This window comes from Dendropsophus ebraccatus, chromosome 9 (assembly GCF_027789765.1).
Source record: "Dendropsophus ebraccatus isolate aDenEbr1 chromosome 9, aDenEbr1.pat, whole genome shotgun sequence".
Taxonomy (NCBI): domain Eukaryota; kingdom Metazoa; phylum Chordata; class Amphibia; order Anura; family Hylidae; genus Dendropsophus; species Dendropsophus ebraccatus.
In genome coordinates this window covers 34,657,040-34,678,216 of record NC_091462.1, presented here as the reverse complement: position 1 = coordinate 34,678,216, position 21,177 = coordinate 34,657,040, and the positions used below count along the sequence as shown (strand labels likewise).

The 21,177-nt window shown below is 43.8% G+C and overlaps 1 protein-coding gene across 1 annotated transcript in view; it reads left to right on the top strand.

The window, feature by feature from the left end:
• Positions 1-2,035: 2,035 nt before the first annotated feature.
• LOC138800850 (dynein axonemal heavy chain 11-like) overlaps positions 2,036-21,177 on the top strand; it is a 268,385-nt gene continuing 249,243 nt past the window's right edge. Inside the window, exons 1-5 of the mRNA XM_069982946.1 lie at positions 2,036-2,110; positions 4,944-5,048; positions 14,096-14,488; positions 16,104-16,436; positions 19,016-19,270. Coding sequence (XP_069839047.1) covers positions 2,108-2,110; positions 4,944-5,048; positions 14,096-14,488; positions 16,104-16,436; positions 19,016-19,270 — 1,089 coding nt within the window. The 5' untranslated portion in view covers positions 2,036-2,107. The remainder of the gene's footprint in view (positions 2,111-4,943; positions 5,049-14,095; positions 14,489-16,103; positions 16,437-19,015; positions 19,271-21,177) is intronic.

Below are 21,177 nucleotides of genomic sequence, written 5' to 3'. Positions count from 1 at the left end.
TATATATATTTTTTTTTAAATAACAAATGTATAACAAAGTAATATAATTTTCTAAAAGCAATGTATTAGCAAAAAAAAATTTCTTCAGTCTCCAGAGTACCCTTTAACTTGCTTGATAACTTCTGCTCTGAGCACAAGTCTATGCTTAAAGTTCAAGAGAGACATTTTTCTATATGAAAAGGATTTTTGTATTTTATGGTTAAAGTGACCCACAATCTGCCCTCCCCAAACCGCTTGTACCTTCGGATAGCTGCTTTTAATCCAAGATCTGTCCTGGGGTTCGTTCGGCAGGGGATGCAGTTATTGTCCTAAAAACAACTTTTAAACTTGCAGCCCTGTGTCAAACTGCCGTGGCCTAGAGTATCTGTGCCCTAACCTTGCACCACCCCTCCGTCCCTCCTCCCCATCCTCTTCATCATTAGGAATGCCCCAGGCAGGATTTCTCCTTCTCATCACTTGTTTGAACACTGCATGTGTGTTGGACAGTTAAGGCACCTGTGCAGTGTTCAGACAAGTGATGAATAGTAGAAATCCTGCCTGAGGCATTCCTTGTGAGGAGGGCGGGGAGGAGGGACAGGAAGGCGTTGCAGGCCTAGGGCACAGACACTCCAGGCCACTCCAATTTGACATGGGGCTGCAAGTTTAAAAGTTGTTTTTTAGGACAATAACTGCATCACCTGCCGAACGGACCCCAGGACAGATCTTGGATTAAAAGCAGCTATCTGACTTTACAAGCGTTTGGGGGGGGGGGGGGGCAGATTGTGGGTACAGAGTCGCTTTAAGTTATATCTTACAGGGCTCTGCAGAATGCAATAATTACATCTATTAGGGATGAGCGAACCTCAAGCATGCTCGAGTCGATCCAAACCCAAACTTTCGGCATTTGATTAGCGGTGGCTGCTGAAGTTGGATAAAGCCCTAAGGCTACGTGGAAATCATGGATATAGTCATTGGCTGTATCCATGTTTTCCAGACAACCTTAGAGCTTTATCCAAGTTCAGCAGCCACCGCTACTCAAATACCGAACGCTCAGGTTCGGATCGGCTCGAACCCGAACCCGGTTCGCTCATCTCTAACATCTATCTATCTATCTATCTATCTATCTATCTATCTATATATCTATCTATCTCTATGTATAATATATAACAGGACTGTGCAGAATGTAATAATCTATCCACAATTTTCTATCTATCTATCTATCTATCTATCTATCTATCTATCTATCTATCTATCTATCTATCTATCTATCTATCTATCTATCTCCTATCTATCTATCTATCTCCTATCTATCTATCTATCTATCTCCTATCTATCTATCTCCTATCTATCTATCTATCTATCTATCTAGAAAACGGCAAGAGTCTGCAGCACACCGGAGTAAAGGTGAATAGTGTTTATTCCATCATCAAGGTACATACAACGTTTCGATTCAATCCAGAATCATTATCAAGCTTGATAATGATTCTGGATTGAATCGAAACGTTGTATGTACCTTGATGATGGAATAAACACTATTCACCTTTACTCCGGTGTGCTGCAGACTCTTGCCGTTTTCTATATTGGGGATCCTACGCCAAAGGACTTTGACTGCACAGCACCCACTGCTCTGGATCTGGATGTGCGGCTGCTATTCTGCAGAATGTAATTATCTATCTATCTCCTATCTATCTTCTATCTATCTATCTATCTATCTATCTATCTATCTATCTATCTATCTATCTATCTTCTATCTATCTATCTCCTATCTTCTATCTATCTATCTATCTATCTATCTATCTATCTATCTATCTATCTATCTATCTTCTATCTATCTATCTATCTATCTATCTATCTATTACAGCGTTCTGCAAAATGAAAAATTATGTTTCTATATATGTTATACAGATATATGATGTAATATGTATTTGTATTACACAGGGCTTTGCAAAATGATGAAGCAACAAGGATTTTTAAAATATATGATGGATTCATGGAACTCTTAGATGCCCATGATGAGGAAACATTCAGCAACTGGTCAGGGAGTCTGTGTGATCTGTGTGAATCACATTTGGGTCAGCCTATACTAAAGCGCGGGGAAGATGGACTGTATGAAACTAATTTCAACCCAATGGTAATCTTCCTTATTTGACATTATCTGTATGTGCCAAAGTAGAATGTGTACATTCTTTATAGGCATGATAAATCACATACTGATTGGGTTGAGCCCTGTGTTAAGGTGGCTTTGCTGAGCATCAGCATGCATGCCTCCTATCCGACCCCTCCCTACCTTGACTGATTGACATACAGAGGTCAGTGCTGGAAACTGGGCCATCTATTAATCCAAATAGCAATATGATCTAAAGCGCTATAGTACCTGGGGGATATGTGGTATGAGAGTAGTGTGGCAAGAAAGACTAGATGCGGATAAATTAGGTGATTACAAAGAAAACAGCTGATAGTGCTAGGTGTATAGATCAGCTGTTGCACAGCCTACAATAGAGTACTATATGGCTAGTGTCTTCAATTTATAGTTCCTACCTGTTCTATTAATCATCAATCATGCAGGGCAGCAAGGGGTGGGAGAGAGAGGAGACAGATTTTCTTGAAAATACAGTATAACTTTTAAAACCTAAATCAACAGTAGATGTGAAATAAAGCAATTTCTATTTTCAAATATTTTTTTTGTTGTCATGGAAAACACGGCACTTTTTGTGTACTGACTCTTTTCTTTTCAAAGAGTCTAAACAAAGGAAGCCCAGTGTATCCCAGGCCATCTGAGCGCTCACAGAGAGAAGGCAGTCATGTGACTGATGGACACATTGAGCCGTGACTCTCTGTATTGTTCGGGATGTCATGTATTTAGTCTCTTTTTTTCAACCAGCACAAGACTAAAAATCTGCCTTCAGGAGACTGGACCTGGATTTCTGGTAAGTACAGCTTTGTTTTACAGCATGATAATTAAAAAAAAGAATGTAAATTGCAAACTTTTTTTTATTTCACATCTACTGTTCATTTAGATTTTGAAAGCTATAACAACAGGTACACTTGAAGGAAGATTGACATTTAAATGCTAAGCAAATGAATGCTATAATATGAAAATATAATGTTTTTAAACCCCTTCTAAACCCCTTCCCCCCACAAATATTTGACATTCATTTTTAGAGCCTTGGTTCAAAATATGTGTAAAGTCAAAATGCAATGTATGGCACTGATTAGGGGCAGCTCATTTTAGGCCATGGTGAGTGTCAATTGTGTAATAGGGCAAATGATAGGGCAAAAATATGGTGCTAATGAACTTTCACAAACATTGTTCCCAACTTCTTAATGCTCTCCTTAAAGGGGTTGGCCACTTTATAGTAAAATAGGTCAGTGTACAGTATTAGTAAGTGTTCTCACTGTATATACTGACAGCAGCCCCCTGTGTACCTCATAGAACTAAAATCAGGCTCCCCTCCTCCAGGTTGCGCTGCCCTGCTTTGTTTTGTTTCTGTCCATAAAGTGGACGACATGGAGAAGCATGTGACTAAGCCCCACCCCCTAGTGTCCATCACTGAGCCTGTACAGTGGTACCTTGGTTTAAGAGTAACTTGGTTTAAGAGCTAACAGCTTTTCAAAATTGTGACTTGGTATAAGAGAAAGGATGGTCCGAAACTGCCGAGGTTCGGGTTCGTATGAACCCGAATGCTCGGCATCAGATTCCCGCTGTCTGCCCGCTCCGTGCAGCGGGTGGATACAGCGGGAGGACCGCCTGGAAAACTGGGATACAGCCTATGGCTATGGCGGTCCTCCCGCTGTATCCACCCTCTCCACGGAGCGGGCAGACAGCGGGAATCATTGCCCAGAGTTCGGGTTCGTACAAACCCGACCTGAACCAGGTTCGGACCATCCCTATATAAGAGCATTGCTTTGGTTTAAGAGCTCTCTGTACTGGGTGGGAGGGTGAGTGGGGGAGGGGCATGGTCTGCATAGCTGGGTCTACAGCCCTGTACTCTGACCCAGGAAGTCTCCCTCAACTTCCAAATCATAGCAGATCCACTTCAGGCTGGGGCTTGCATCAGGGGACAGGACTGTGGTGGTAATCTCTCCATAGCTGTAACCACCCTCTCACAGAGAGTGCTGCATTATGTGTCCACATCTGTCCTGCTCATTCCTTCATGCTCCCTGCAGTCTCTGTCAGTCCTTGATTGTTTCATGATGAACACACACCCCTTCCCCATTGCTGTCATCTGACCACACAGACCTCTGACAGCAGCCCTGCTTCTCTATTCTAGCCTGTTGTACTACACTACTGCATAATGGGATTTTTCACCTCCATCCTGTATCTACAAACTGCTGCTGTGTTATCAGGTTTATGCCGTTACTATAAATTATACTCCACATGCTGATTGCTATACTGTACAGTAACTTATAATATCACACATTCAGCTGTTTCTGTAAGGTTTTTGTTCTCCTCTGTTTTACATATTATTCAGAATATAAAATCATTATTTTTGGGGTGTGGAACCAATTGTCTGCATTTCAATGATATCTTATGGGAAAATTTGCTTTGGCTTAAGAGTGGATTTGGATTACAAGCACAGTCCCGGAACAAATTATGCTCGTAATCCAAGGCACCACTGTATATGTCTATGGAGGACACAGGGGGCGGGGCTTGGTCACATGCTCCTCCATGTCGGCCATTTTATGGACAGAAACAAAACAGAGCAGGGCAGCCCAGCCTGGAGGAGGGGAGTCTTTTAGCTCTATGAGGTACACAGGGAGCTGCTGCCAGAATATGCTAATACAGTACACTGATCTATTTTACTATAAAGTGGCCAACCCCTTTAAATTTCAGTGATGGCAGTTACTTTATTCAGGATAAAGGCAGCCAATTCCTGACCCACAGAGGTGGGGTCAGTGCTCATCTCACAAAATATTATGGATGAATATCCAGTGACTTGTTTGTTTTTCATCTTCATGTTTAGCTGGCAGCTGTTCTTCGAGAAGTGAAATACCTCCAGTTCCTGAAAATATCGAAGATTCCAGAGATGGCCAAAGATTTGTACCTGAAAAGAAAGGAGCTCCAAAAGGTACCGCAACAGCAAATAGTATCTCCAAGCTGTTCTGTTTTTCACAGATTGTCACACACACCACAGAGAGGTTGGCTTCTGTGTATTTGGGAAAGGGGGGGGATATAAATGCCCCACAATTCAGAATGTATATCCCGGCTAGGATACCGCAACCAAGGACTGGAACCAACACAAAGCTAAACCATAATGGAATTATTTGTACCTCTTTATATGTGTTTTGTATATGTATATATTTATTGCAATACTGAGTATATGTATTATCATTTTTTTTTTTTTCAAACATATGTTTATTTATCCAAGACAAATTCTCAGAAGACAAAAGAACAGTCATCGGCAAGCATATATGGCAAACAGAGTTTTGTCTAGATAAAATTTTTGTTTTTCTTCCCCAACATACAAGAGCCAACCCCGCCCCATATGTCGCATGGTGGATTAGTTTGAAATACGTTTCCCGCCACTGTTCATTGATTATTGCTGCCCGAACAGATGCCCAGCCCTTAAGTACTTGCTCAGTTAAGTTAGTTAACGGCAATTTCTCCTCCCAATATTTGAATAGGGATGACTCTAGTCCCTTTGTGAGGGCATTCCGCATAGTGACATTTAAAGAAGACAGGGAGTGTATTGGTGATGATGTACTAACATATATGGACAAGATATTAGAGGAAAGTTCTCCCCCCAAATCACGCAATCTAGAAAGCAAGAAGCTCCTGACCTGACCATAAGCCAAGAAGTGACAGGGGCCCAATCCATAGGTTGTTTGAACCTCCTGAAAAGTCATATATCTAGACTCCTGCCTCATGATCAGGTCAGAAGCAACCCCTATCCCAGCCCTCTTCTAATATTTAAAATTAGGGTGAGATTCTGCATGGACAAATTCGGGGTGATTCCAAAGGTCCATATGTACACTCATAAGCATAGGAAGGCCTAATAATTTACGGCGGTGCTGCCAGCCTTTTATTGTATCTCTAAGTAGCAAACTATTCCTGGCAATGGGGGGCAATTTTGCAAAGCTAGTATGAAGAAGACCGTTTAAGGACCAGGGCATCACCAGTTGGGATTCTAAGGCATAGTTAGAATAAATGCTGGACCCTCGCAACCAGTCTATACCGTGGCGAAGCAAGCATGCTAGATTATAGCACCTTATATCAGGCAAGTTGAGCCCCCCTTTCAACATTGGGAGGGTCAGCTTCTTCCGCGATATCCTGGGGCGTTTTCCGGCCCATATAAATTTAGTAAAAGCTGAAGTGAGGGAGGCTTGAGTAGTACCAGTATAGTCTGGAGAGGGTACAGTAGCTTCTCAAAGCCCATCATTTTCAGTAGGGATACCCGAGCCAACAATGGGAGAGGAAGGGCTGACCATCTGGAGAGGTCTGACTGCAATTTTCTGAAAAGGGGAGGAAAATTTAAAGAATATAGTGAACCTGCGACATTTCCCACCTTAATCCCTAAATATGTGATGTGGTCCGAAGCTACTTTTAATGGTAGTGGAAGGGGATCTCTCCGGCTCGATGAACCAGGGAGTGAGAGCAGTAAAAGCTCACTTTTATCCTTGTTTACTTTAAAACCCGACTGGGAACCAAAGATCTCACGGGGCCGAAAACGGGCCGCCAAATCTGAATGGGGATGTTCCACAAAGATGAGCAGGTCATCGGCGAAAAAGATAGCCTTGAGTTCTGTGTTTCCCACCATTATTCCCCTAAAATCCTCCGCACTCTGCAATCTACGAGAAAGGGGCTCTTTAGCCAGGTCAAAAAGTAAGGGGGACAACGGACACCCCTGGCATGTCCCTTTGCAAAGTGCAAATGTTTTTGATAGGAAGCCAGGGGTGTGTATCCGTGCATGGGGTGAAGAATATAGACCCTTAATAAATGATAGGAATGCCCCACTGAAACCCATAGCCCCCAATACCTGAAACATCCATCCCCAGCTCACACTATCGAACGCCTTTTCAGCATCAATGGACAGGAGAGCTGGGGATGGATGCCTACAAGGTCTCATCTTGATCTCATGCAACACGGCCATCACCTTGCGGACATTGGCAACTGCCGAGTGACCCTGTATAAATCCCACCTGGGCTGGAGAGATAAGAGCAGGCATTAGGCTCGCCAACCTGTCCACCATGATTTTAGAAATAATCTTTAGATCTAGGTTTATTAAAGATATAGGTCTATATGAATTAAGATTCAGGGGGTCTTTGCCAGGCTTCAAAAGCACCTTTATGTATGCCATATTGGATGAGACCGGAACCGACCCTCCCTCTAAGTAATAGTTATATAGGGATAGCAATGAAGGGGTGATGTCATCCCTGAGAATCTTAAAAAAATCTCCCGAGAGGCCATCTGGACCCGGGGCTTTATGAACATTTAGATTAGAGATCACGTGCTTAATTTCTTCTGCTGACACGGGCGCATTAAGTAAGGTAGTGCCCTCTTCAGAGATTTGCGGGAGATTTTGCAGCAGATTCTGGGGAGCAGCTGGGGAAATAACATCTGTAGAATATAGTTTATGATAAAAGGACTGCAGAGTGTCAGTGATTCTTTTGGGATGGTTTTGGATCGTGCCCGCCATATCTCTCAATTGAGTAATACGTTGGGACGAATGGGGACCCCTAGCATATCTTGCCAGTATGCGCCCCGCCTTGTTCCCATGTCGGAACAAGAGAGACTCATAACGGGTACGGTGCATGTCCTCTCTCCTCTCCAACCATGTCTCATAGCTCGTACGTGTCTGTTGCCACTCTTGCCGAGTAGTATCCGAGGGAGACCGAAGGAAATTGGTATATGCTTCCCGAAGGGCCGCACTATGAGCTGCCACTGCCGAGGCAATTTCTTTTTTTTTGGAGGCCTTATACGCCATAATGCGTCCACGTAAGACCACCTTTGCAGCTTCCCAAAATAATTGGGGTTGGTCAGTGTGGGACATATTATCAAGGGAATATTCCATCCACCAGTGTTTGAGTAATTCCTTAAAACCATCATCCTTTGCCAATCCCACGGGAACTTCCAAAGAAAGTCCGTGCCTCTAGGCAGATGAGAGGTAAAAGAGCAAAATAAGGGGGAATGATCTGAAATAATCATATCCTCTATAGAGTGTGTCAGTAGTCTTGGCAACCAGGACTCAGAAGTCAAGACATAATCAATCCTTGACCAAGTATCATGTGGGGCCGAGTAAAAGGAATATTCCCTTGAGTCTGGGTTAAGGTGTCTCCAGGTATCCGTGAGGGGTACATTATGACACATGGTGGAGAGAGAGGAAGGACGGGTACCTGTTCCTGATGTCGCAATCGTGCCAGCAGTTCTGTCCTCTGAGGAATGCATCACATCATTAAAGTCGCCCGCCACAACCTTATTAGGACAGGCGTCCGACAGGAGTTGAGACGTGAGCTGTGAGAAAAATGTAGAGTTATTACTATTAGGTCCATATATGTTATAAACCATGACCTCCTCATTCAGTAAGCGTAAATGAAGTGTGCATATTCTGCCCTCAGCATCATGTGAGGAGCTTAAAATTTCCCCGGGAAAATATCTATTTATCAGAATTAATACCCCTGCCTTCCGCTCCACTGCAGGAGAGCCATAGACCTCTTTGACCCAGAATTTTTTCATTCTAAAAAAATCAGTAGAGTCTAAATGGGTCTCCTGCAGCAGGGCTAAATCTGGCTTTAGCTTTTTAAGATGATGTAGTACTGCCGTCCTTTTATGCGGTGACCTAAGACCCTTGACATTCCATGTTACTAATTGGAACATTGCAAAACTCAATATGAATCATATGACCAGAGGTACCCCAGTCCAGAACCCCACTTCGCAGGAAAACCCACCCTCCCCAACCAGTCCCAACTAACCTCCCTCCCTCCCACAACCCCCCCCCTCTAAACCTATAACCAAAAAGAAGAATAACAATGAGAAAAACCCCCAACGACCAGTTGCCGGAAGGCTGCTGTCAATGTCCCGGAACCTTGTCTCTGACTTCACTTTTTTCCACACAATAAAGGAGCAGCAGCATAAAAAAAAAGAAAAAAAGATAGAACCTTGCAGTCCATCTCTAATATAGACCTAGCCAGTGGCGGATTAAATGTACCCTGGGCCCCGGGCTGTCCCCCCTACCTGGGCCCCCCCCCCCTCCTTCCACTTCGTACACAACCGAGCCCAGCTGAAAAACAACTCCCATCATGAACTGCCAGCAGGCCATGATGAGGTTGTAGTGCCGTAACCTGGAGAGACAGAAGACTGCAAAACTACAACTCCCATCATAAGCTGCCAGTAGACATGATGGAGATTGTAGTGCTGCAATCTGGAGAGACAGAGACTGCATAATTACAACTCCCATCATGAAGTGTTAACATGGCATGATGGAGGTTGTAGTTCTAGGGATAACCTGTCAATGTTTCTGCTCTTCTCTGGGGCTTACATCTACACATATAATGTACATACATACACCATATACATACATTGTATACACATATACTGTGCATGCATACAGTTACACCATTTACACACATACTGTAATGCATACACATACATCATATACACCCATTCTGTACATGCATACACATATACATACATCATATACACCCATACTGTACATGCATGCACATATACATACATCATATACACCCATACTGTACATGCATGCACATATACATACATCATATACACCCATACTGTACATGCATGCACATATACATACATCATATACACCCATACTGTACATGCATACACATATACATACATCATATACACACATACTGTACATGCATACACATATACATATCACATACACATACTGTACATGCATACACCATATACATACATCATATACACACACTACATGCATACATCATATACACATACTGTACATGTGTACATACATCCTTTAAACACACATAGTACATTTACTGAGCACATTACATACAGAAGCACACACACACACACACACACACAGTATACAGCCTGACCCAGTGTAACAGACACCACACACAGTATACAGCCTGACCCAGTGTAACACCACACGCAGTATACAGCCTGACCCAGTGTAACACCACACGCAGTATACAGCCTGACCCAGTGTAACACCACACGCAGTATACAGCCTGACCCAGTGTAATACCACACACAGTATACAGCCTGACCCAGTGTAACACCACATACAGTATACAGCCTGACCCAGTGTAATACCACACACACACACAGTATACAGCCTGACCCAGTGTAACAGACACCACACACAGTATACAGCCTGACCCAGTGTAACACCACACACAGTATACAGCCTGACCCAGTGTAACACCACACACACAGTATACAGCCTGACCCAGTGTAACACCACACACACAGTATACAGCCTGACCCAGTGTAACACCACACACAGTATACAGCCTGACCCAATGTAACAGACACCACACACAGTATACAGCCTGACCCAGTGTAACAGACACCACACACAGTATACAGCCTGACCCAGTGTAACACCACACACAGTATACAGCCTGACCCAGTGTAACACCACACACAGTATACAGCCTGACCCAGTGTAACACCACACACAGTATACAGCCTGACCCAGAGTAACACCACACGCAGTATACAGCCTGACCCAGTGTAACACCACACACAGTATACAGCCTGACCCAGTGTAATACCACACACAGTATACAGCCTGACCCAGTGTAACACCACATACAGTATACAGCCTGACCCAGTGTAACACCACACACACACACAGTATACAGCCTGACCCAGTGTAACAGACACCACACACAGTATACAGCCTGACCCAGTGTAACACCACACACAGTATACAGCCTGACCCAGTGTAACACCACACACACAGTATACAGCCTGACCCAGTGTAACACCACACACACAGTATACAGCCTGACCTAGTGTAACACCACACACAGTATACAGCCTGACCCAATGTAACAGACACCACACACAGTATACAGCCTGACCCAGTGTAACAGACACCACACACAGTATACAGCCTGACCCAGTGTAACACCACACACAGTATACAGCCTGACCCAGTGTAACACCACACACAGTATACAGCCTGACCCAGTGTAACACCACACGCAGTATACAGCCTGACCCAGTGTAACACCACACACAGTATACAGCCTGACCCAGTGTAACACCACACACAGTATACAGCCTGACCCAGTGTAACAGACACCACACACAGTATACAGCCTGACCCAGTGTAACACCACACACAGTATACAGCCTGACCCAGTGTAACAGACACCACACACAGTATACAGCCTGACCCAGTGTAACACCACACACAGTATACAGCCTGACCCAGTGTAACACCACACACAGTATACAGCCTGACCCAGTGTAACACCACACACAGTATACAGCCTGACCCAGTGTAACACCACACACAGTATACAGCCTGACCCAGTGTAACACCACACACAGTATACAGCCTGACCCAGTGTAACACCACACACAGTATACAGCCTGACCCAGTGTAACAGACACCACACACACAGTATACAGTCTGACCCAGTGTAACACCACACACAGTATACAGCCTGACCCAGTGTAACAGACACCACACACACACACACACACACTTACTTATTATGAAGAAGCTCCTGGTTGTCAGCAGACAGCAGCTCCATGCCTCCCTCCTCCATCTTCTTCCTGGTCCCAGCACCGGGTTCTTCCGTCCCTCCCCCTCCTCCTCCCATGCACCGACAGCAGAGGAGAGCAGATGGCGGAGGAAACAGGGCCCCAGACTGCTGGCTTCGGTGGTGCTCACTTCCTGCAGCATCACCAGCTTCCTCTGACGGCTGCGCTGCGTCCCGCCCACCTGGTGCAGCTCTCCTGTCCTAAGTGAGGCTAAGTGCCGCGACGGGGGGGAGTTGGGGGGGGGCGGACTCCAGGGACAGCGCGCCACAGCAGCACATCACTGAGGGGCCCACTGAGCCCCGAAAGTGATGTGCTGCTGTGTAACATCATGCATAATAATAATGTGGGCGGCATGGGCCCCCCGGAGCCTCGGGCCCCGGGCGGCCGCCCATACCGCCCATATTATAATCCGCCACTGGACCTAGCTCCCATGTAGAGGCAAACCATAACTAAAAACTAAAGCAGTCATTATGATGATATGAAACTGTAGCCCCCTAAAATAATAAACCTGAATAACTCAGTGTGCTTAGGACCGTGTCCCTCAGAGTCCCACATCAGGCAGGGAGGATCTGCATTTTCTCTGTTCCCTCGGAGCAAGGAACCAGTCCATCTCACGCTGGGTCCCCGGCCTCGGTGTGTGACTTCCCGATCGTACGGATGGATCATGACGGTTGTTCCCAATGTCATCTCGGGAGGGCCAGGCGTTCTCATCAAAGTATTCCTGCAGGCCTTCCTTAGCCTCATCTGGTGTACGGAACGTGGACATGGACCCATCTGGATGAAATACTCGTAGAATAGCAGGATGCAACAAAGCAAAACGTATTTGTTTCTTGAATAGCATAGAGCATAACGGAGAGAACAGCTTGCGGCGTCTTACGGTTTCCACAGATTAATCGCCAAATATCAGTAGCCTGGCCTCTTGCAGCAGCAGATCAGAAGTTTTACGTCAGAAAGCCCGCAGAATCTCGGTTTTGTCCACATAATCAAGGTAACGTACAATCACCTTTCTCGGGCGAACTCTCTGCTGTAGAGCAGGGTGAGAAACTTCAGGGGCAGCGTCTCGTAAATCTGGACCCAGGCGGTGCGCCCGCTCCACCTTGCACATACGGTTCAGGCCTAAGAGGTTAGGAATGGTTACCTCACATAAGGCCGCCAGGTCCCGTTGCTGTACTGACTCTGGAACTCCAATTACACGCAGGTTATTTTGCCTGAAGCGGTCTTCCAGGTCCTGTAGTTTGTCCCAGAGTCTGCGATTTTCCCCCACCAGGTCAGTAAGCTTAGAATTCGCAGAAGACGAGGATTTCTCCAACGTAAGTATACGAGACTTTGCTTCCTCAATACGTCGGCCATGATGGGCAATCTCTGCCTGTAGTTGTTGCAGCGAGGAGGATACTGTGGCTACCAGGGTTTCCTGAATATCCGGGGCGATCCTTTTCGCCACTTCAATTGCCATCTTTTTGTAGTCCAGGCGTACCGGATCCTCGTCCTCGTCAGAGTAGCAGGCAGACGAGTGAGCAGGGGATCCTGCGCGCAAACCAGGAGCCGAGGCCGACGCCGCCATTTCTGTGCTGCGCATCTTCTACTTCCCTGCTTTTCCCTGGCCTTTACTTCGGGTTTTCTGGCCCATCGTTTGGACAAAGCGGTCCATCTAGTCTCCCACAGGTAAAGGGCCGGTGGTATGCAGCTTTAGAGGTCAGTTGTGCGGGTCAGTGGCTGAATAATCTGCTGCCTCACACGGAGCTCCGGTCTAGCGCGTCTTTACTGCATGGCGCCGGAACCGGAAGTCATATTATCATTTTTGTACTAGTTGGCTATGTTCTTACTGTGTTAAAAAAAAAAAAAGACATCCGCCTTTTTTTTAAAAAAAAAACAAAACTCTTATTACTAAATTATAATTGAAGTCAATAGATTGACGGCCGCCAAATACACATAGGGGGAGATTTATCAAACTAGTGTAAAGTAGAATTGTCTTAGTTGCCACTAGCAACCAATCAGATTCAATCTTTCATTCCTCACAGAGGGTGGAATGTGGAAGCTGATTGGTTGCTGGGGGCAACTAAGACAATTCTACTTTACACCAATTACTCCCTCTAAGGGCCAGTTCACATGGAGTACAAGAGGCAGAATTCCCCGACGCAACTCTCTGCTGCGGAAACCCACCAGCCTCCGCGTCATACAGGCTGTCTATGGGAGGGTTCGCGTGCCTCTGCTCTCCATGCCTCTCCGCTCAAAGAATTGACATGTCAATTCCTTGAGTGGTGAGGCGCAGAGCGCGAGCGTGAACTAACAGTATGAAAGAATTTAAAAAAATATGTGTGTGTGTGTGTGTAAATATTCAGTCATTTCTTCTTTTTATTTTCTAATATCTAATTCTCCTTTTCCATATGAACATATGTTTTTTAACAGCACACTGGAAACCTGGATTTAATTTCTAAGTGGTTTAATAGGGTTCAAAAGACAATTTTAGACGTGGAAAGGGACCTTGTACATGATGAGCTCCAGCTGATTTATGAAAAGCTAGAGCCAGCACTTAGCCTTTTAACATGGTATTCGCCAGATCTGGATGACTACATAGAAGAGGCCAGAGAACTTGTGTGCAATTTGGACGGCCGGATTATAAAAGCTAAGCAGAACATTGAAATGATGCAAAACTTAATGAATAAGCTGAGCGAAAATTATTTCATAGCAAATAAAAATGGAAGGAACAATTTAATTCAAGGTCTTGGAGAGAAAGAAAAAACACCCAAACATTACATTATAGCCGATGATGTGGGACAGAAGATTCAAGGACTTCTGAAGGTAGGATTTTAGCTTAGTTAATGTTTAGTATTATTACTGAAGATGATTTATTATGTATAATAATGCTGCATCATGGATATATTATAATCAAAGCTCCCAGTGGTGGGTTCACAACCGGATGCATATACACATGGCCTCATCTCATGGAATATATATTTTTTTACACCATATGGAAGTCTGGGTTACTATGTGTCACATACCTGGAGAAGAGATGGTATGAGGAATCCATCGGCACGGGGTACCATAAGGAGCACTGCCCCACCTCAACTGTGCTGAGCCGGCCTGCTTCTTTTAATGATAATCAATGGAGCGGGTGGGCAGTGCTCCTAAAGGAGCCCCGGCCTGTGAATTCAACTACTAACTTCACGGGAACAGTGCTGAGGGGGGAAGTAAGAGACGTACCTTCTTCCTCGGCGCCCCGTGTGCATTAGCAGGTTAGATTAGTCTAACCTACTGATAGTTCCCCTTTAAATAATTCAAATATTGCTGTTCCTATTTGGTTGCCTCTGGCCCCCACGCCTGGAGCAGGACCTGCCTGCTCAGCCAATCACTAGCCAAGATGGGACACCGCTGTGGCCAATAGAGGGCTGATCGGGAGGGTCATGTTCCAGGCTCTCATCCTGAATGTAGGCAGAAGAGACAAGTAGCGGGGACCAGAAGTAACTGAATGGGGGCTACAATGGGACCTGTGGGGGGATTAGGGATAGGAAGCTATAGCTTTGTTTATTTTTAACGCTGGAACACACCTGTAACAGGAAAGGGGCCTGGTCTAGGATGGAGACTTGGCTTGAAATGTGACATTGTGCACTAAAGCTGTGTCAAGATTTGGGAAAATATTAAAGGAGGTTGTCCAGCGAAAATCTTTTTTCTTTCAAATCAACTGGTTTCAGAAAGTTATATAGATTTGTAATTTGCATCTATTTAAAAATCTCCAGTCTTCCAGTATTTATCAGCTGCTGTATGTCCTGATAGTATGTAAGCTCATGCATGTGAGTAGGGCCCTCACTCCTCATGTATGCATAATTATATGTCTATCTCTGTAATGTCTATTTTTTGTCTATGTATGTACCCCCAGAATTGTAAAGTGCTGCGGAATCTGTTGGCGCCATATAAATAAAAATTATTATTATTATTTATTATTCTTTTCAGTCTGACACAGTGCTCTCTGCTGCCACCTCTGTCCGAGACAGGAACTGTCCTGAGCAAGAGCAAATTCCCATAGAAAACCTCTTCTGCTCTGGACAGGTCCTGTCTTGGCCAGAGATGGCAGCAGAGAGCACTGTGTCAGACTGAAAACAAAACACCACTTTCTGCAGGACATACAGCAGCTGATAAGTATGGGAAGACTTGACATTTTTAAATAGAAGTAAATTACAAATCTATATAACTTTCTGAAACCAGTTGATTTGGGAAAAAAGAGATTTTCACTGGATGACCCCTTTAAAGCGACCCCTTGTGTGTGATTTAGACAAGGATAACAGTAGCTATATGTAATGATGATGACTACAGAAGCACTGTATGTATCCCTGGTGTTGCTGAATATACCGTATGTAAGCACAGGCAGCAGTGTCATCTTGTTAGTCCCTGTCCATAATATGTGTATGACTTTTTGCAGTGCAATCAGCAGTTGTTTCAAGCAGATGTGGACTCTGATAAGTGGAAGACCTACACTGACTACATAGACGGCATGATCTTAGAGGGATTGCGTCAGGCAGTGAAGTGTTCTCTCCAGTACTTGGTTGATAACACTGAACCATCATTTAAAAATCTGCCCCTGTTTAAAGTGGAACTTTTCCTTAATGGAAGTGACATGAGCTTCGTACCTTCCTTGGACCTTGACATCAATGGCAATTTTTATAACATCATAGAAGGCTTAGTGATGGACACTTTTCGAATTGCATCTTTTATACCTCGCGTTTCTGTGCATCGTGGGAAAACCACATATAAGGTATTTATAGCAATACATGTTCCTAGTATCTACCAAGCAGTCTATATAGGTACTTATGTCTATATAACTTTTTTATCTACCTATTAGGCTTGAATGGGTATTTATGGGGTTGGTCCAACCCCAATCTGACATTAGTTTAGGCCAGGTGTGTTTGATACTAGTATTATTTTCCATTGTACACAGGCTAAATGCTCAATATAAACACCTAGGGAGGGATCACCTAAATATAAAAACACCTATAACCCCACCAAAATAAATGCAAAACACACAAACGTCATAAACATAATATACTTTATTGAAAATCTATCCAATTAAAAACAGTTAAAAATATCCCTAAAACCAAAACAAATGCGCACAGGTGCCGGGTTTTCCTTATTCACATGTAATAAGTTTAAAGGGTTGTCCAGCGAAAATCTTTTTCTTTCAAATCAACTGGTTTCAGAACGTTATATAGATTTCTAATTTACTTCTATTAAAAAATCTCAGGTCTTCCAGTACTTATCAGCTACAGTATGTCATGTAGGAAATGTTGTTTTATTTTCAATCTGACACAGTGCTCTCTGCTGACATCTCTGGCCAAGACAGGAACTGTCCAGAGCAGCAGCAAATCCCCATAGAAAACCTCTCCTGCTCTGGACAGTTCCTGTCTCGGCCAGAGATGTCAGCAGAGAGCACTGTGTCAGACTAAAAATAAAACAACATTTCCTGCATGACAAATAGTAGCTGATAAGTACGGGAAGACTTGAGATATTTTTTCAAGAGAAGTAAATTACAAATCTATATCTCGTTCTATATCTCCCCATTGTCTCAGAAGTTTAACTCTCCACACAGGGGGCTGGTAATATATCATCATTATCACTCATAAGCTATAACACCTGAATGTGTTGACCAATGACTGCAGGATGTTGCCACAACATTGGTAACATTATGTGACCATTGGTCACCACAGGTGGGTGTGGTCATGACCGCGATACAGTACCCACCCCAGATGACAGGGTGGTGAAAATGGAGCACCAGATATGAAAAAGGTATTCCCTTTTCTTCTCCCGGATAAATGCTTTAAAAGGATGCTCCAGAGAAAAAAATGTTTTCAACTGGTTTCAGAAAGTCGTACAGATTCGTAAATTACTTCTATCAAAAAACGTAATCCTTCTAGTACTTATCAGCTGCTGTATGTCCTGCAGGAAATGGTGTATTCTCTCCAGTCTGACACAGTGCTCTCTGCCGCCACCTCTGTCCGTGACAGGAACTGTCCAGAGTAGTAGCAAATCCCAATGGAAAACCTCTTCTACTTTGGACAGTTCCTGACATGGACAGAGGTGGCAGCAAAGAGCACTGTGTCAGACTGGAAAGGATACACTACTTCATACAGACATACAGCAGCTGATTAAGTACTGGAAGACTGTAATTAAAAAAAAAAAAAAATCAAGACATTTATTTATCTGGAGTACCCCCTTTAAAGTTACCATCCAAATGATGCTTTACTTTAGGCAATACATATCAGAGAGTCATTTGGTAACTAAGCTAATAAGAAAGCATGATGTAAAAGACTTATATGTTAGTAAACGGGTATCCAATATGCGACCTTCCAGCTGTTGCAAAACTACTATTCCCACTGTGCCTGAATGGCTAAAGTGTTGGCTGCCCCAGCATTACGGGAATGGTAGTTTTGCAATATTAAGAGGGCTGCATGCCTGACACCTGTGTATTAGGCCTCCTGAACACAACTACATGTAATTCGCAGGGAGATCTGAGAGGCAGAGAGGGATGTACAGTAATACCTGTAGGATACAATGGCGGCCAGACGGGTTAAAGAAGGTTGTTTTTCTGGGCACAGCGCCACTCATCCGTATCTCTTTTTTCCATACCCCGGACATCTGAAGCTTGCTCTGCCCTTCATACAGTCGCAGCATATGGCAGAGATGCGGCCGTTTTTGAGTTTACCCCACTGTATGCGGCGACCACAGATTCTCCAGTCCAGTTCCAATGTTTTTCAGCAGTCGCCTTATAAGACGACACCCGACGTATAAGACGACCTCTGACTTTTGAGAAGATTTTCCTAGGTTAAAAAAATAGTCTTATACACAGGAAAATACAGTAAATAAATTTTTAAAAATTACGGGCTGCTCAAGAATATACGGATAGTTGGCTACTCGGATCCCAACTATATTTATGTGCACGAGGCATGACACAAATACAAATTCTCTTACCTGCATTACTATCCGCTCTCTATACTGTATATCCTTGGAATTTCCATGCATGTATTTTAGTGTGCTATGATATCTATTACAGCCTTTATTATTCTTGTAGAAGCATTTTAACATATACTCAACCGCCACCAGTGTATAAAGCATGAAATGCTAATTCATTCAAAGGAGACAGTTTCAGCTTAAAATGTGGTCAGTATCGGTTATGATTGAACACTCCACCACTCCGAAAATTGAATAGTAATTTTTTTTTCTCTCCCGTCCTTTTCTTTGTCGAGACATTTCTACATTTCTCTCTTTATTGGGGGGGGGGGAAAAAAAAAAATAATCACGGTCTTTCACATACAGCTCATTTTTATGTCTTGCATGTAGCTGGATGTTGATGAGATGGAGGAGTTGAAAGAAATGCATGGAGAAATTATGAGAAGGGTGCACTCGACCATTGTTAATGTGAAAGAGTATCAGAGACACTTTAAAAAGTACAGCTATTTGTGGACGGATGATAAAACTGAATTCATGAAGCAGTTCCTCCAGTACGGCCGCTTTCTTAGCACCGAGGAGATGGAATTGTATGCAGATTATGAGCTGCAGGAATGTTCTCCGCATTTAGAACACTTCAAGAAACAGGTAAAGCGCCGCCGAAACAAAATGACTCAATTTGAATTGTCATCCAGTGGAAAATATTATGGCTTCTCGCTGATATACACGGGTAACCACCGCCCTGATGCTGAACATCATCTCTCTGTTTTAACTGGAAAACCATCATATACCAAAATGTATATAACCCCTGTTCTTCTGAGTAATTGGTATTAAATGAAGAAGAACAGAGTGAGAAATAGTAAGATGAATGTCGGAAAAGACGTTTTTAACCTCTCTTCCAGGAGAACTGTTTGCCACGGTTCATTGTCTCCATAAAGTGGAAATTTATAGGGTTATGGAGAGATGGGGTTGCTTTTTTTTTAAAGGGGACCTAAATACTTGCATCTAAATAATTGTCATATAATGTCTTAGTACTTCTTCCCGGTGGGTCCCCCGATGCTCTAATACCTTTCCAGCTGCTTTACGTTATTGAATGTTTTTCGTTTCTTGTATCTATGACTCAAGCAGTTACTAGATGAGGTAGGGTTACCAAACCGCTGATCTGCTTGGTTCAGGAGCCAAGGGGGAATGTTTTTTAAAGAGTAATTATCAGCAAGTTAGACATGTTAGAAATTTAACCTGCTGATAGTTTCCTATTGTGCACGGGGAGCTGAGGATGAAGATATGTCTTCATCCTCGGCGCCGTTCCTGTGCAGTTTTAGGCCAGTTTCACACGTAACCGTGTCCGTAGTGGATTTCACGCTGTGAATTCCTAGCAAAATCCGCTGCGGATCCCTTACCTGTAAGTTTCTATGGGAATACATACTTGAGAATTTTCATCCCACTGTGAGTATGTATGTGACAGCCCCCTTAACCCACCGCCGGCCGAAGCATGCATTACCTGCTCCACGCTCCGGCTTGCTTCAGGGGTTCCCGGCTGGACTGATTGGCTGATTGGCGCACTGATTGGCTGAGTAGTGGGTTTTCCAGGTGATGGGAGCCCCCGAAGCATGCCAGAACGTGGAGCAGGTACAGTATGAACTGGCCGGCAGGGATTTAACAGGGCTACCACTTACATACGAGTATGTATTCTTATAGAAACTAACAGACAAGGCATCCGTAGCGGATTTTGCCCCAAATTTGCAGTGTGAAATCCGCTGCGGATCTTATACGTATGAATCTGTCTGTAATGTAATTGTGTAAGGCCATTTGGAGCACTGTCTCACCCCCAGAGCACCGATCCACCCCTGGTTGTTCCACCCCTACTAATGATTTACAATAGAGCGGGCTAGCTGGGGGTGGGCTGAATCAGCGCTCTGGGGGCGGAGCAGAACTCCGAATGGCCTTAACATACAGAGCACTACATTACAACTTCACAGGAACGTCACAGAGGATGAAGGTAGAGACATACCATCATCCTTAGTGCCCTGTGCACTATAGGTTAGAGTAGTCTGAAAATTATAGCAATATGTATCTTGGAAATAATGGTAACATTAGATTGAGTAAAAAATGATGCTTCAGTAGAACCAAAAAGTACATTTTCACATAGCTGTAAAAAGTTTATAGAGGTGTGTGGGGTTTTACCATATTACTAATTACATATGGAGGCACGCAACAATTTTTGTCTTTCGGAATTTGTGTAAATCAGGCAGAAAAATATGTAAGACATCTCCATGGGAAGCGATATTGCTTCTAGAACATAATTGCTCCATACATACAAGATCTCAGATGGAACATAATGTTGCTATATAGTGAGTATTTTACTTTTTACTACAGCTCGGCCATGTGTACTGAATTGATTATATAAACTTTCATAGCAATATTCTCTTGAAAGAAAACCTGTCACCGCGTTTCTGGAATAACTGTGTTATATAGAGAACCCCAAATTCCTTCTGATCTTCCAAGCAAATAAGTCTTTAATGGGTCCCAGACAGAGATGGCATCTACCGTCTAAT